The 18,583-nt window shown below is 41.3% G+C and overlaps 1 protein-coding gene across 1 annotated transcript in view; it reads right to left on the bottom strand.

Annotated features, from left to right (window-relative positions):
- Positions 1-18,583, bottom strand: part of MCMBP (minichromosome maintenance complex binding protein) — a 176,227-nt gene that overhangs the window by 120,835 nt on the left and 36,809 nt on the right. Inside the window, exon 3 of the mRNA XM_085602822.1 lies at positions 602-742. Within this exon, the coding sequence (XP_085458948.1) occupies positions 602-742 (141 nt within the window). The remainder of the gene's footprint in view (positions 1-601; positions 743-18,583) is intronic.

The raw sequence follows: 18,583 nt of genomic DNA, 5'->3' as shown, positions 1-18,583 counted from the left end.
CGTACTTTCAGGTGGGAGACAAATTTCCGGAGTGGGTAGGAAACCTGCTGAGGAATCTACATGCATGCACATTTCTAAAGCCGATTGTTTGGATAAAGCGCCCAAAGTGCCCCTTGGAAATGTTTCTCCTTCCTAGACTTTCTAAGACTTTTTTTATTCCAAGCAACAAGGGTGTAGATTAATGATCCTTTCTTGCACGTTTCCTTAGATTTTATATATTTTTCTGTAACAGTTACAGATATTACATACTAGTTGTGCAGCCAATATCACCACCAGGTAGAACAGTTACGAACTTCATTTTCAAGCTGATGTTCTTGCAGTTATTTGTTGCAATAAAATAACATGCAGATGGCAAAGGAATAGAAAAGGTCATACAAAAGGATATTCTTATCACAATTTCATGAACTATTTTAAGCGTTTTCCATCATATTCACATCAGTGATAACGCATCAGGCAAGCACTACATCTTAGGCCTACACATGACATTTAAGGCATGTCAGGGTCCGCATTTGATCTGTTATACATAAAGCAACAGTTTAAGCAAGATATTTAAAATTCAGGCTCAGACCTTTCTGTATCCAGTCAGTCAAAAGAAACTCACCCTGGCCTGTGTAAGAGTGTCCACCGTTTCATAGATACCCATATAAAACTCTGGATCAAACATGTCCTGCACCATGCAGCGGAATTTCACCAAGCTATTAGGCTTCAGGTAATGTAGTGGGACATCATTTAGTGACGGCACCTGCACAGATAAAAACCAGAACCTTAAAGCAAAACTAAGCCATAAGGCAGAGACACGCCGCCTTGAGAAGAATCATGAAGCAGAACACAGCCTCCCGCATTCCTGTATGTTACTTACATAAATAATTAAGAAATGTACCTGTCATCAGCTTTCTTAGCAGTAAAGCAACTTACTTTAGTTTCACTTTCTGGTACAGCACAACCAAGCAAGGCTTCTGGGTCTTAGTAACTTGTAAATGCTAAGTAACAAGTGCAACTCACATTAAATATTTTGAAAACATCTGAGCAATTGACATTTATATGGTTGTTTGGTGCAGCACTGTAGATCTCCTTCTTGCTCCATCAGGTCACTGGATATACATCTTGCTGGGTTTGATCAATGGAGAGAGCCCCCCCCCCACCCCGAGCAACACAAAATTGAAGCACGTCTAGTTTACATTGATTTTGTATACCAAGCGTCCTAAATGTAAGAATAATAAAGGGGCATGCCAGATGGACATGAGTAAATAAATGAGGTTCCCTTCACCATAACCTAAGGGTGGCTTTCCAGTGCATTTTTCTATGTTTAAGGGAAGTTTAAGGTTCCCTTGGGGTGCTTTTCGTTGCAGGCACCAACACATCACAAAAATGCTTTAACCCAACACAACATTTAGAGATGGTTTAGACAGTTGGTTGACTTTCAACTAGTCCCATACATTTTTTCAAAATGTTTGCCCAAGTCATAACCGCCAACAATAATTATTCGGTTTGGCAGCTAGTCACTTTAACACCAGGACTACCCATGAACCGAGCTATGGTTCAAAACTGTTAGACCAAATAATTCAGGAGCAATTGATAGCCTCTAACATATTTCATTTCATTGCAGAGCCAATTTACCTCAACCAGTCATAGCTATTACTTCTGCAAGATGGTCACAGATTTGGTGCAACTTCGAAATCGTGAAGTCTATCAAAATAAATGCAGTAAACAAATGTATTGTTAAAGGTCATATTAGTCCCCTCGTTAGCAAAATGTGAATTTTGCTGGTACATCACTTGTGAACCTGCCATCAAGCGCTTTCAGTAACTATTCAAATAAATACTTCATTACAGTTTGCATTATTAATTCCTCATGTATTTATGCATCTTAGTACTACCAGCATCCTTTAGATCCAAAACAGCCAACAATACCATACCATACCATTAAAATCTCGAATGATAATTAACACGTCGCTCAGGAATTGGTCCAAGAAATCCCACAACTATGTTTCCCACTCAACTGGTTGGAGTAGCTGCATGTTACAGATTAGAAGGGCGCGCCTAGCCTACTCTACAGAATCCCAGCAGTATTCTACAGCAATAAAATTACCCTTTACAAATAGGGATGCTACCAAAGTAATGGTTAACTTTTATAAGTTAAGAATTATGAAACCATTCACGGGCCTGCTGAAAGAGTGGCAAGCTGCTGAAATCTCTATAGTCATAAATAACACAATAGCCACTAAAACACAGAGCGAAAGTGATGTTCAATCTTCCAAAAAGTTGGATTATCATGCCCTTCAAATGCTACCAAGTTTAACAAATGTATTTCCCATTTGCAACTAAGTCTTAATGCAACCATAATCTTCTATAGGTAAAAGGTACTGGTTTAATTTTAATCAGATTCTACTAGTCAGCCCATCGCTCATAACGGACAAACATGCCTGGTTTCTAATGGGCACCGCCAAAGAAACAGTGATAGTCCCCATCCTAAAACTGGGCAAACCTGCCTACGAACAATCAGCATACCGAACATTATCGATGCTGAACATAGATTAAAAGATTCTGGCAACTAAGCTCCTGCCTCTAATGCTGAAGTTGATCCCTCCAGATCAAGCAGGCTTCATCCTGGGCTGCAACACAGTGAGTAATATCCGGAACTACTAGCCATATTACAGGCTGCGAAGGGCGATTGAGGGAAGGGCACAGTCTTTGCTGCTGATATCAAAAAGGCATTCAGTAGCTTTGAATGGTGCTCTCTGTACGAAGTGATGTCCCACATGGGCCTGGGAGTAAATTTCATAAAGTGGACTCATCTGCTTTTTACCAACCCTACCGCTGAGATCCGCACAGGAACTGTTCTCGGCCAACTGCTCGCTAGGACGGGAACACGACAGGGATGCCCCTCATCTCCCCTGCTGTTTGCTCTCGCTATGGGGCCCCTGGCGGCCCTCGGCTAGGTCCGGGCACCTATACAAGGGTTTATGCTTGGAGCATCATCACCATCGCTTAGCGTTATATGCAGATGATTTGCTACACTACTTGAGCGACAGGGTTGACGACACGAGAGGAACCCAATCCAGGCTAAAAGAATTTAGATTATTATCTGGCTTGGGAGGTAACTGGCAGAAGTCCAAACTCTTCCCTATGGTACAGAGCGGAAATCCATTTGAGGGGGTAGCCAAGTGCACACCTTTTCTACAAATAGTTTCACTGGATGGTTAAATCGTTTTTTCATCATTTTTGAAAATTTTGCGTGCAGCCCGGAAAGGTGGTCTGCCCAAATACCACGTGCATGTAAACTCATCAAAAAAGGGAGCGAAGTATCCCTCCCACGCAGGACGCACAGCACACTCCACAATTTGTGAACGAAATAGTCCAAACTTGTCCACATTTTCAACAAATTTATTCCAGGTATTCCAATTATATTGCTCTTAACTTGTTATCCAGTCACATGTGAGGCGCATTATGTATTACACAAGTTTCTACTGCACCAGATATGCCAATCCAGGCCTTTTTCTGAAGCATGACGTTACATAAAACATACTTGGTAGTTGATCACATTTACCCAATGCATTTCGGGCTTTCCATAGCCCTTCTTCAGGGGTTCACTACAAGTTTAAAAACATTACCATTAGTTTTTGTTTTAGACCACTGTACATCAAATGATACAATACACAAACAATACAGGATATGTTATACTAATAACAGACGATTTCCCTCAAAATGCGCGACCACACACACAACAAACCTGTGCCCAAAGGAGCTTCTCACACCCACCATTACCACCCGTGTTTAGCCTGCATTCTATTTTGGAACCCCAATCAGGCGTTCGACAATTAATGCTGTTCTTTGCTCTTAGTTAACTTATGCTCATAACCCAAACTGCGTAAAACTTCTCCCATACCTTCATCTCGTAACAGAGTAAACTCCTTCCCAGCTTCCTCTCCTTATGCAAAACAGTATCCCATGCTTTACTACGGTTTTCCTTTTAAAGTTGCATGACGTAACTCCACCCCTCCCTATCAGCCAAATCATACTAAACGGGCATTTCGTTCACAGTACCTTTGTTACTACAGAGCCCATAAAGAACTGCTCCCTACACCTCATTGATAGCAGTTTACTGATCATCCGATGGCTGCCATAACCAATGGCCCACTCACTCCCTGTTAGCAAAACCTCCCCAGGCAACTCGCTAGAATACCCCGCCCGCCCTCAGCTGTTGAATGAAACGTCAATTATATAATTTTCCAGTTCTGACTTGTAAAACATGTAACTGAAAACCATGTGTTTGCGTGTTGATAATAAACCTGTTCATGCATGGTCCAACCACAAAACCGTCCGTCTCGTTTTTAAACAAAGTTCTCAAGTCACCAATCCTTGGATGAAGATCTTTTCACCGCCGCACGTGTTACCTCCTCCATTTTTCACTCGTTAAAACAGTACTCCTTGGGTGCAACTTGGCAACGGGACAGTCACATCATACGAAGTTTGTGTATTGTATCGTTTGATGTACAGTGGTCTAAAACAAAAATTATTGGTAATGTTTTTAAACTTGTAGTTAACCCCCGTCGAAGGGCTATGGAAAGCCCAAAATGCATTGGGTAAATGTGATCAACTACCGCGGAGGTTTTATGTAACGTCATGCTTCAGAAAAAGGCCTAGATTGGCATATCTGGTGCAGTAGAAACTAGTGTAATACATAATGCGCCTCACATGTGACAGGATAACAAGTTAAGAGCAATAGGATATTTGGAATACCTGGAATAAAAAATTTTAAAATGTGGACAAGTTGGGAGTATTTAGTTCACGAATTGCGAGTGTGCTGTGCGTCCAGGGTGGGAGTGATGCTTTTGATGAGTTTACAGAGCGGAAATCCCCCAGAGGGGCTGGCCCACCTACAGTGGGAACCCCGATGTTTAGGCTACCTGGGGTTCAGATCTATCACGACCGTGCTGATCTCGGGCGGGAAGTTAGGGCACTGAGGGCTTCTGTCGAGTTCTGGAAGACACTGCAGCTCCCTGTAGCAAGCAGGATAGCCCTCCTGTGAATGGTGGCTCTGCCCAGTCTCTTATATTTTTTTACTACACATCCCCTATGGATTCTGAGGGCATTATTTAAAGAGCTGGACACCTTAATCATCAGATTCATTTGGAGCGGGGGTACAGACGAGTCGCACTAGAAACTATGCAGTGCGCAAGAGCAGCAGGGGGGGGGGGGGGGGGAATTAGTGGCCCCTGACTGGAGACATATTGCAGCTCACTTGCAATGGTTGATTCAGGGACATGGGGCATAGACAAAACCTAGACCGGACCCCGGGACCCTTTGTATGGTACCCTCGACCTTCTCCAAATGTTTCTCACAGTGCGTGAATCACCTCTTGGCAACTCACAGGAGCTTAGAGTGATGCCTAAATGCTGAGGTAAGGGGCCACGGAAGATCCGCTCTAAAACTCCTTATTCCCAACGAATTACCACTAGATCTACTAAAAGTACCGCCTCATGACGGCAACTGGCGGAACCTCGACCTCTGGATGGAGGCGGGGGCGACAAAGGTAGGGGATCTGTTTAGAGATACGGAATTGCTCCCATACAAGGAATTCCAAGCAGAATTCGATCTACTCCAGGGGCACTTCCTACTGCACAGAGCTCGCACTACAGCAATATGCACAAATTGAAACCCGGGCAATACTGAACCTTCCACATCACAGTGGGCACAATTAAGGCAGTCTCCTGCTTATACAGAGAATTACGAGTTGACCAGCAAAGAACCGCTGGAGAAATTACGGGTTAATGGAGTACTATTTGCTTTTAATTGAACATACGTGAGTTGACGGATACAATTGTATGGTTTGATGAACCCAATAAAAAATGTTTTTGTATAAAGCCTTGTGTGCCAACAGTCTTTACGATGGAAACAAGCACTGGTAAATGCATTAGGTTTTGCCCATGTGATTAATACTAAGCATTTTTTTGTTGTAAATCGTAGATTGCTGAGCAGTTGTACAATATAAGTTACAGAAAGTCGGTTAAAGTGTTATCACTTGTGTATGTTCAAAGAGGCAATAACTAGTGTTGCTACTAGTGGTTTAGTGAGGGTAAGTAATACCAACATTTTGAAAAATTAAATGAGGGAAATAATAGATTTAATTGATGTAATAGCAATATTGTGTGTTTAGAGGAGTTCGGACAACTTTTGGGCCTGGTGCCACTGCACCTGCTGTACCATTCAAATCATGCCAGTACAGCCTGCAAGATAACTGCATTTGTGACTGCCTGTTTAGTAGTAAAACACCATCCCCCTTTATCTCACAACTTCCACTCACAAATACTATACTATCAACTCCATTACATAAAACAAATACATCTGTACCTCCTTTCACGACTTCTCAAAAATAAAACCTAACACGCACAGCAGCACAACAAAATCTCTAATGTACAACACCTCATAATAGTTTCCTTCACAAACTACAAACATACACCCACTTTTCAGACCATAAAAAGCAACAAACTCCCATTCCAAGCTTTTCTTCCACTACACCCAACACATATACAGCAACATAGCAACTCTTTTAACCGCCTCTCATCCATTGGGCAATTTATAACCTTACTACATGACCCACATGCTGCACCACCGCCCCAAACTCCTACGCCTTCCACCCTTAACAGACACCAGAAAAATAAGCAACATGCCACACCTCACAACTTTGTTTCTCCATGTCAACTGGACACCAGTTACACTACAAAAACACAGCACACCAATTCACTCTCAATTACCATCTACACATGCAGACCCATCAAAATGCCTTCTTAGCCTGCTGGACAAGGAACAGGATACAGAACAGCTATACAATTGCTATCCTCATACAGCCAATACCAACAGTAAGGACACAGCTGCTGCAAGCCCACAAAAAACTGCTCACTGTTCTCCAAAATAAAAATCACACTATCGCCAAAGTGCATTCTCTAAATTGTCTACTAATAAATGCTCGTTCTCTAAAAACAAACAGGTCTACAACCTTCTCACGGACGCAAAACCCGACATACTCTTCATAAGTCAATCATGGTTGGGAGATATGGCTCCAGTCCTGCATGAAGCCGTTCCTCTAGGCTATCAATCGATCACCCAAAATCATATAGGCAAAAAAAGGAGGTGGCCTAGCTGTTGTGTTCAGACAAACATTACATCTCACTAAAGTGGACGACGTCTCCATAAAAGATTGTGAGGCCCTTTTCACAAGATGCAATCCTACACGGTCTTCCTCCTGTAACTTCCTGCTCCTTTACAGATCTCCACCTAGCAATGCAACATTCCAAGACACACTTCTAGACATGGTTTTCAAACCGCATAACACTACACTCCAACCTATGCATTCTAGTTGACCACAACATTTGGTTTGACAAACCCAATATGCCCCCATCCAAAAACAATCATCGCTGGCCTAGACGCACTGAACCTGCATCAGATGTTCCACAAACCCACGCACATCACTGGACACGTCCTAGATGTAATTTTTGCTAATACAGAACTAGTTACCTTTCAAACAACGACTCCGGTCACATGGTCAGACCACCATTTGCTTGCTTTCCAACATAAAACACAAAGCGACACACCTAAAAACACCTTACGTACATCCTCCTATTGACTGTGGAACAAACTCAATTTAGAACACAACTAACATCCAGTACAGATCTAGATACAATAAATGCGGTTCAAGAACTATACGGGTGGCTACAGGAAGCTTTTGATATCCTGATACAACTGAAAACCGCACAACAGAACAAAAGAAAACAAGTACCTTGGAGAAATACAGAGATAAAAGAGAAAACAGAAAATTAGAAGGCTGCAACGTGCCTGGCTCAAAACAAACATTAATCAAGACAAAATTTGCCTACTGAAACTTAACAGATTATACAAGTCAGCTATCAAAAAAGCTAAGAAAAGATACTATTCAGACAGAATTCAAAATGCTAAATGTGCAATTCACATGATTAATTTATGGACCTGGTCATAGCAAGCAGGCCTGCTGGCAGCCCTTCTGACCTGTGTCCATCGCAAACCTTCAAGACAATTCTTCTAACATCTGCTGCCACTCCAGTAAGAAGAATCATCAACAATTCCTTAACTACCGGAATATTTCCAGAAGAACTCAAAAAGTCATACATACGCCCATTACTGAAGAAAACAAAGTTGGACCCACTGAACCCTGACAACTACAGGCAGATTACAAATGGTCCTTTCCTGGTCAAACCGATAGAAAGAGCAGCAGTCGCCAAGCTGTAACAATTCATTAAAGAGAATGCAATACTTTGACTTCCAACCAGGATTCCGTCCAGGAAGAAGCACAGAATCTGCCCTCCTTGCCATACGTGATTCTGTGATGACATGAAAAACACAGTTAACCGCAACGGGGTTGGTGTGCTACTTCTCTTGGACCTCTCGGCTGCCTTACACATGGTTGACCATGACACTCTTATTCAAAGACTCCACTAAGCCTGCATAGATGGGACTGCTCTAGACTGGATCACATCCTACCTTCACGACAAAACTGATATCATCCATACTACCGCCCCCCCCCCGTTTCTCGTCCAAACCATACTTCACAAAAGTGGGGGTCTCCCTCATGGCTCTCATTTCACCCATGCTTTTCAACATCTACAGGAAGTCATTACTGGCACTGATCAATCAATTTCACTGCATATGCTATAACTATGCAGATGACACGCAAATACTCCTTCAAATACTCCTTCAATTGGGATGCCCCAAAGACATTGGAAACTCGCCAATTTTCAGTTGTCTCAGTGCCGTGGATCAATGGATTATGTGAAGCCATCTCAAATTGAATGCTTCCAAAACAGAAATACTCACGTGTGGCGACTGGAAACAGCATGACCCATTTGCTGCATGGCCTGATGATCTGGGAACATCACCTAAAGTATCGACGGAAGTAAGAAACCTCGGAATGACCATGGATGCAAAGCTATCAATTAATAACCAAGAGAACAAACTAGCCAGCTATTGGAAGGATCAATTGGATATGGGAGGCAAGATGGCGGTCGCTTGAGACTGCAGTGCGCGTCGACCAGAGCTGTGCCGGTTATGGAAAGGCTGTGATAGATGCTGAGCTAGAGATTATATAGACTATAAATGGCTCCGATTCTTACTGGAAAATATCCCGCTGAGGACAAATATATGATATTGAGATAGACGCTAATCGGGCTAACAGCTCTACGATATTTGGGGAGAGTACGGGAGGCGCAGGATTGGCGTAAGGCGCAGACCGCTTTGCGCAAAGTCCAGGGCGTAGTGCGCAAACTAACGAGGACATGTAGCTCTATTGGAGAGCGTTTGACTGAAATGGAGTTAAGGATTGTCTCTAATGAGACTGAGACTGCAGCAGTTACAGCTAGGGTTAACTCTCATGAAGCCGAGTTGACAGATGTTAAATGGAAACTAGAAGAATTCGAAAATCGCCAACGTAGGAATAATTTGCGACTGCTGGGGGTTCCCGAGGGGGCTGAAGGGGGGGGGGGGGGGGGGAGAATGTTCGCTCTTTTGTGATAGATCTCTTTCGTGATTCCATGCCCGACCTTGCTAGTTGGGATTGGGCCAAAGAAGTTCAACGAGCTCACCGCATGCTATTTACTGTAAGACAGCCACAGAAACCTGGTGCATACCCTCGCGCAATTCTTATCTTTTTCGGTAGTTTCTTGCTCAGACAAGCTGTTTTTGAAAAAGCTAGGCCGGAGTCTAAGCGAACGTGGAATGACATCTCATTTTTTGTTCGTCCAGATTTTTGCCACTCCACCGTTGAAAGGCGCTGGAGCCTGCGCCAGTTAATTAAACCTTTTCAGGACAAAAAAGCTCAAGCCTACCTAAATAATCCTGCACGGCTAAAGGTGATCTGGGGAGGAGAAATAACGTTTTTTACCTCAGAAATAAAAGCAAAGGAATATTTAGAAGGGCTGAAGTAGACACAATAGGGAAGGGAAAAGAAAAAGAAAAAAAAATGGGGGGAAAAGAGGAGAAGGATAGGGGAGGAAAGAAAAAAGAAAAGGGGGGAAAAGAATTTCTTCTTTCCCCCATCACCGTTGTGAGGGGGGAAGTAACAAGAAAGGAGCAAGAAAGGAGGGTGGGAAGAAAGGAAAGGGGAAAAAGATGAAAATATAATAAATAAAACTAAGATCAAGATGTTAAAGAGAAGTAAATAGAAGTAAATAGAAGATCGGGGAAGGAGGGGGGAAGGAGGACAAGGTTTTTTTTTGATGTTTTTTTTTGCTGTTTTCTCCTCTGTTGTTGCTGTTGTTTTACTATTATGAGCTGTTATGAGCCGTTATTGAACTCAGCACAGGGAATTTGAGATAAACCGGTACACGCTCTGGTTGTATTGGGCACGACCATCACGAACAGACCTTGGTGTCTGTATGCCTCGCACTGGGTGTTGGGTGGGAGGGAGGACCTGTCACGTACAGGGCGGGTGAATGGGAGGGAGGGGGGGGTCAAAACTGGTGGGGGGGGGAAGCATTTCCAATAAATAACCTGAAAGTAGTGGCAAAACGAATAACTATGAGGATAATTCTGGCTCACTCTTTAATGAGTAACAAAAGATTTAGGTTTAGGTTCTATCACTCATTCGGTATAATCAGAATGATAAGCTCTGGGAGCTTAACGAATAATCTGAGATGGGGAGACTAACAATTTGTTCTTGGAATGTGGCGGGGTTGAATGATAGAAATAAAAGAATTCAACTAGGAGAAATAATTAAGCAATAATCTTTTGACATAGTATGCTTACAGGAGACACATCTATCCTGGGGAAAAAAAGATCTGCTTAAATTTGGAGGATATGATATTGCGGTTAGCACAACACAAACATCTAACACTCGGGGAGTAACTATACTAGTGAAATCATCTATTCAAACAACTGCGCACAAAACAGCTGATGCCCTCGGGAGATGGGCAATCATAGAACTAGCTTCCGGCATAACTGTCTGCTCAGTCTACGGCTCGAACCTAGATGACCCTCAAATATTTAAAGATCTTGAATCAGAACTTGTGTTCTGGCCTAAATCGATGGTTTATTGTGGAGATTTTAATATCTCTTTGAGATCGCCAGATGAAAGCATAAACTATTTAGGGTATGTGGGAAGAAAACCAAAAGTATATAAGGCAATTTGTCAACTTAAGGATATCCATGGCTTAGTGGACGTTTGGGCTATAAAAAAACTCAGATCCCGGATATACTTATTTCTCGCACCCCCACAGCAAATATGTCAGAATAGATTATATATTTACAACAAGGGACTTGGTTGATCATGCTGAGATCACTAAACTCCCCAAACTATTATCTGACCATAACTCCTTGACTTTGTCACTCCAAGTAGATAATTTCACTAGACCTTGCACTACTTGGACATTGGATAGAAAATTATTAGCTAACCAAGATTACATTGCATATATAAAAAATTGGACAACAATTTTTTGACATGAACCGCTATAGTGCATCTAGGGGAATGGTCTGGGCTGTTTTAAAGCTACCCTTAGAGGTGAAACGATCAGTTATGTGGCAAGGTTCCGAAAAAACCAAGACAGGGAGAAACAAGTATTGATGCAGGAACTGACAAGAGCTGAAGAGAAACACATGTCTCTAATATCAAATGGTGGGGAGGCGGGGTCTAGTATGCATCACATACTTGTCCTGAAAACAGAACTTAATAGCTGGCTCAATCAGAAAGCAGCAGGGACGTTCCAAGCACATCGAGCCAAGGTGTATGAAAATGGAGAGAGGGTGGGGAAGCAATTGGCGATGCGTACCCGGCAGAAGTCTACATACAATACTATAACCACAATAAAAGCTAATAGCCAGGTATATACGAACTCTGGGGATATCGTCAAAATTTTTCAACAGTAATGATATCCCAGCTGGCTCAGATGATTCGGACGATTTAGAGGAAATAGAAATTTTTATTAGGGAATTTATGAGGGATACAGACGGAAATAAAATATTAGATGATACCAGGGAAGATCTTGACAAAGAAATCGACATAGAGCTTCAACTAGCTCTATCAGGCTTAGCTTCAGGGAAAGCGGCTGGCCCAGACAAAATTCCGCTCGAACTTTATAAAGTCTTGGGTATACAAATTTTACCGTATTTAGTAGATCTATTTATCGGTATACAATCAAGCGGGAACCCCCCTGAATCCTGGAGAGATACTAATATAATCGTTTTTCCGAAGAAAGGCAAGCAAGCAGATTTACCTACATCGTATAGGCCGATTTCCCTGATTAACTCTGATTCAAAACTTTATGCAAAAATTATGGCTAACCGACTCGGGAGGGTTATTGAACATCTGGTCTCCCCGTGGCAACACAGCTTTGTCCCTGGCAAAGGCACAACTGATCACATCCGCAGGGCTATTACCTTATTTGATATTATGTCCCAAGACGGGAGACCCGATGTCAATGATCCTCCTAGACGCCGAAAAAGTGTTTGATCGGGTGTCTTGGAGATTCCTGTGGGGAGCTCTAGAACAGAGTAATTTTGGGCCAGGGTTTATTAATTCTATAAAGGCCATATATCAACAGCCAAGGGCCAAGTTGCAAATGATGGGAATTGAATCCAGACCCATTGACATCGAGAGGAACCAGACAGGGGTGTCCTTGCTCCCCGATTTTGTTTGAGTTATATATAAACCCCCTGATTATTAGACTATTGCACAGCCAGAAAATAAAACCAGTCATCGTTGGGTAATATGAGACTAAAATTCTAGCATATGCCGATGTGGCAGTTTTAACACCAGATCCCGCTGAGGCTGTTGCTGAAATCGAAATAATTACAACAATTTGGGCAATATTCGGGATATTCTTTAAATAGAGACAAGACGGTTATTCTTTGTACTGAAAATACTATCTTTAGTGACCCTAGGATTGTAACAAATACGACCTATCTAGGAGTGTGCCTTACTGCGAAAATAGAAAATATTAATAATTTGAACTATGATCCATTAATTAAAAATATTACCAAAGATTTTCTAAGGGTAAACAATCTACATTTATCCATTATTGGCAGATGTAATTATTTAAAAATGAACACACTCCCTAAGATATTGTATTTATTTCGGGCTATCCCCTTGTTTTTAGAGAATAAAATTATGAAATTGCTTGAGTCACAGATGTCCAGTTGTATATGGCAATATGGGAAAATCAGGAGATCACTGAATTATCTCTCCCTCAAAACAGGGGGGGGTAGCTGCTCCAAACTTGAGGCTGTACCAATGGGCTGCCCTTCAACAAATGGTACCTCTCCTTGTGATGAATGAAGCTAATCAAGATGCAGAGATTCCTTCTATCTATGAAATAGCATTGGGGAAAGAAGCTCAAGGACTTTTGCTAAGACAAACTGAAGTAAGATACTATAGAAAAACCAGATTGAGGGTTATTAGTGCATGGAAGGTCTGGAGGCAGGCCGCTAGGCTGATGGAAATCCCGAAAATTGATATACCCCTCTTTGGCAATCCTCGATATTACCAGCACATGCTAATGATGTAATTGCAAAAAATGGGAATTAGCAGGGGTACAAACTGTTGGTGACTTTCTGGGGGATGGGACAGGCCATAGATTTTTGAACATACAAAACACTTTTGGAATATCGAATAATGACTACTTTAAATTTATTTAAATTAATTCTATCTTAGGGTCTAATACCATCTCTCTTGAAACCGTCCCATTCCTTGATGTCATTTTTAGAAATTCTACTCGGATTGGGACTATATATGGCATACTCCAGGAGAAGCTTCCAAGCGATTTAGATAGTGTTGAATCCTCATGGGTCGAAAAACTGCTTAATCCTAACATTGATATTGACATGAGTTTGGTTCTAATATCTCAATTGCTTTTATCCTCAAATCTGAAAGCACAATTATACAAGACAATTTTTAATCTGCATTTTACTCCTGCCAAGCTGTTTTTATGGGGTAAAAGAACAGCCGATTCCTGTGCGGGATAGGGCCGGCTACTCTTCCACATATGTTTTCAGATTGCCCCACATTAACATCACTCAAAAATATGGTGTTAGGATTCTGGGAGGAGGTAATTGGACATAAGATGGCTTACTCTAGTACACTTTTTATTCTTGGATATGATAATACTCTAGTCTTTAGCCGTGAAGAAGAGGCATGTCTTTTTATAGGGACAGCTGTTTTTAGAATAAAATTAGCAGCACAATGGAAAGATCCGCATCCGCCTAGCTTTCAGATGTGGTTAGCCAGATTTTTGGGAGTGTACAACCAAGAGAAAGCCATTTTTGCTACTAGAGCAATGCGGTCTAGAATCCTGGGGGAAAAAAATCTGGGCACCAATTGCAGATTGGGCGAAGGGAGTCAGGCAACATTAAGAAGTCTGTATATTTTCCGATCTGAGCCGTTTTCTTTTTCTTATACTGTTTTGTATATTTCTTTTATGTATTCTTATTGTCATCATTGAGTACGTATTAATGTATTTATACAAAGCTGCTATATTTATTGCTCGGCTTACTTGTTTATCTGTATTTATTGGAATTGCTAATAAAAAAAAATAAAAAGAGAACAAACTAGCCAGATCAAGCTTTGTTCCAGTAAAATCTCTGTGACTAATCTCCCCCAATTTGGGATTTCTACACAAGGTCCAGGCTACCATCTACCTTGTATTGTCCAACCTCGAGTACACCAATAATCTCTACCACGGATCACCTTTAACGACCATGAAAAGACTACAACTGATTCATAACTCGGATGCTAGACTACTCTTACATATAAAACCGCAAGACCACATCTCCCCAGCCTTGAAAGCCCTCTTCATTAGGAATAAAATTCCAAAACACATTCAACAAAGGAATCTCCGCTCTAGAGTGGCACCTCACCTCAAAATCGCCATGCACAAGAAAAATCGATGGGTGGCACAACCTTCTCTGTTCAAGCAGCAAAACTATGGAACTCTTTATCCCCCAACATAAGATCCACGGATAACCACCTTATCTTCAGAAAACGACTCAAGAATTGGCTCTTCCCCACATAACCACCATACGCAAACAGAAATATACAGCATATCCCTCTGTATATGAGCATTTATTTGTACTATAGATATGCAACTATGTGTGTATTGCTTTGTATAAACGTATAGAATTAGGTTTTAAAAAATATTCATTAGTTCTGCTTAACAAATGTACATATTACTGAGTTACACTATTAAGTTTTTTTAAACATGTATATAAGTGACTGCATAAATAAGTAAATTTCTTATAACTATTTACCTACAATTGCTTCACTATTAAATTACAAAAATAATTCTAAAATAAAATTAATTTAAAGAACACTTGAAACCCTTCCCTCCGACTCTTCCCCCTTTACCTCCCTTTTACTCATCCCAAGCCGCCTTCTACTGCTATGTGCTCGAAAACATCCCTCTACTATCCTTTCCATTCCGAACAACAGACTAACATGTCCACCACTCAAATTAATGGCATATTTCACTATAATAATTCACCACTAATCCTTTATGGGTTTGCTGAGTAGCATGCTATTCGCTGAAAAAACGCTTCAACATCTCATCAGGGGCGGCAAGCACTTTATAAATGCAAACCTTTTTCCCTCTCCTATCCTTCTCAATCCAAAGAACTAAAATAACCACCTCTCAAATTACTTTAGTTTTTTCACTATACTAAGTCACCACTAAGCCTTTATGGGTTTCGGAGTAACGTGCTACTCACCGAAAAAGCGCTTTGACGCCTCATTAGGGGTAGTAAGCGCTATTTAAATGCAATTACTATACAATAGCAATATTTGGTGTTTAGAGGAGTTATGACAACTTTTGGCACCGGTGCCACTGCACGTGCTGCAGCATTGAAATAATTACCCTGTTGTCTGCAAGGAAACTGCACTTGTGACTACGAGATTAGTTTTACATTTTAGCAATAATCTGGGTTTAGTGGGGTCCCTAGAGCTTTTGGCCCTGGTGCCACTGCACCTGCTGCACCATTCAAATCAAGTCCCTCTTAACTGCAAGGTGATCGCGAATGTTTAGTAGTCAAATAAAGCAATATTATGGGTTTAGAGGAGTTGACAACTTTTGGGCCCGGTGCTACTGCACCTGCTGCACCATTCAAATCATGATCCTGTTGTCTGCAAGTTAACTGCACTTGTGACTGCCGGTTTAGTAGCAAAATACAACATAGCTCGTATGTTAACCTTATTTTTAACGTGCAATGTTTAGTACAACATTTAGAATTTGATCATAATGACCAAATAGTTGTAGGCGAACGGTTAGCCCAGCTCCCTATAGGTCGCACTTCCAGCTCACAAATATATGTAGTTCCACTAGGTTTCTTCTATCAACCTTTAAATATACGAGGACCCACTCCCAACAATGTATATCAGGGGAACAAAGCAAGGAATTGGGCAGAAAGGAGAGTGTGTCAAATTCTCACTACTAATAATGGATATGCAGCGTTAACTGGTTTAAATAGATGCGATTGACTATTTTTACCCGTTTCTCTTGAAACTGCCCACTAACTAGAAGGCAGTAAAGGACCTGATGTATTGATGACTACTTCAATAATGCCAAATGAGACTCTAGGTGAAAGAAACAGCACTGACATAGTCCCCTCTTTAGGCACTACCTCATTGCCTATCCCTAGAGGTGTCATAGATAGCTCAAACCCAGTAAGTGACAACACAAGAGCCAGCACTCATTCTTTACTATCATGGACTATAGCAAGATACAGAAGTAAAAAAATATGATAGTTGGCACAAAGTACTCTAACTATCAAATACTAAGTCTACAAGAGACATGGGGGGTGAACCCAATCTACTTAAACGGGTATTGATATTTTCACAGCCCAGCTTTACCATCAGCGAAAGGGAGAGCAAAAGGTGGCCTATTAACACAGCGATATTTAAATTGTTAAGTTTTAACGCCACATTTTCATACTAGTGTGATAAATAGTAACTATAGCACTTATTGGTTGATAATAAATTATAATCATTTTGAAAATCCAACAGCTATGGTTACGGAACTCAAAGATGCTCTGGAGGATGTAATCCTCTCACAAATTAAACTAGTCTATATCTTATGGGCAGGGGATTTTAATATAACAAAATGCAAACACAAAGATTACCGTATGTGCTCACAAACTTGCACAATAAGATGAGCTAGGAGACCATTTTATACACTCCACATATGGAAATGTCCTAAATAATGTATTAAAGGTCTGGCACTTAGAATCCAAAGTGTGCATTAATGCACAAATGATTCCTACATTTAATAGAGCAGGGTCCTCAGACTATATAATAATAACAACTAAAAGTCAAGAATATATTTCGACTAAGATAAATATCAAGATGACGGAATTTAGTGATCCTGCAATCATCTTCCCCACCCTCCCGTGGAAAGATCAAGGCCCTACAGGAAGGAGTACCACAATCCCTAAACCAATTTTGGCAAGGTGGAATGGATATTCATTAAGGTGGAATAAAGTTGATGAAAATCTTCTCCTCACACGGTTAATATCCACTAACTATAATGAGATCCTGTCATGCTTAGATTTGCCAATAAATAACGAACAGGTAGTCAAAGCATTTATTAAAATTCTAGACAGCATTAAAACACAATTGACTGGTCTATCAGGTGTACGAAACAGGAAAAACGATTCGCTGGTTCGACAAATCATGCCCGAAAGCATTGAGTAATTTATGTAATGCTCTAAAGGAAAAACCTAGGGATAAGCTACTAATTAGAGAAATTTTTAAATCATTTATAGAGCAACGGAAAAAAATAACAGATTGGAAGCACGGGGAAATTAAGGGCAGCTTCTATTAGCAACGATAGCAAGTCATTCTGGGAGGTTGTAAACATTCCCTTTATGCAAGAGGTGGGAGGTCTGTCAACAGTGTTCATTCATGAGGAAACCTAGGTCAATCATTTCAAAAATATTTTCAAAAAAACCAAGGAAGGTAGCACTGACTAATGTTCTGAACTTTCTGTAGCTAGAACATGCCCCGACTCAAACTATGCCTCTTAAAGCAGCTGGCCCAGGCGGGGTCCCTGCTGATATATTATATATTTTTTGTAATACTTTTTATTGAAACTGATTCGACAACATGGCATAGTATCACAGAGTCACAACAAAATTGGCAGCAAAACAAAGGTTCGTCAGAATACATTAGCTTCATACAGTAGGAATTATTCGGCGAGGGGAACATCTGTTTCTAACCAGGGGTGGGGGGGGGGGGGGTGGGGTGAACAAATATTACCACGGAACGCATTCCAGGGGGCCCATATTTTGGACCACTTATGAGGGCAGCCACAAGCAATGTACACAGATTTCTCTCGCTGCATGCACCCATCTAGGTCTTTTTCCCAGTCCGCAATTGTGGGTGCATGTGAGGGCCCCCCAGAGCTGTGCAATATTTCTTTTGGCTATCATGCATCCGAGTGTGACCCATTGCATGGCATAATTGTTAAGGTCGGTTGGTTCCCAAATATTAAGGAGGCATCTGGGGGCTTCCGGCTGGATCTCAATTTCTAGAGTGTTACTCATTATTTCGTGTATCGCACGCCAGTAGGCCTGGATCA

The sequence above is a fragment of the Triturus cristatus genome, chromosome 1_2 (genome assembly GCF_964204655.1).
Source record: "Triturus cristatus chromosome 1_2, aTriCri1.1, whole genome shotgun sequence".
Taxonomy (NCBI): domain Eukaryota; kingdom Metazoa; phylum Chordata; class Amphibia; order Caudata; family Salamandridae; genus Triturus; species Triturus cristatus.
This window is presented reverse-complemented; position numbering and strand designations above follow the sequence as displayed.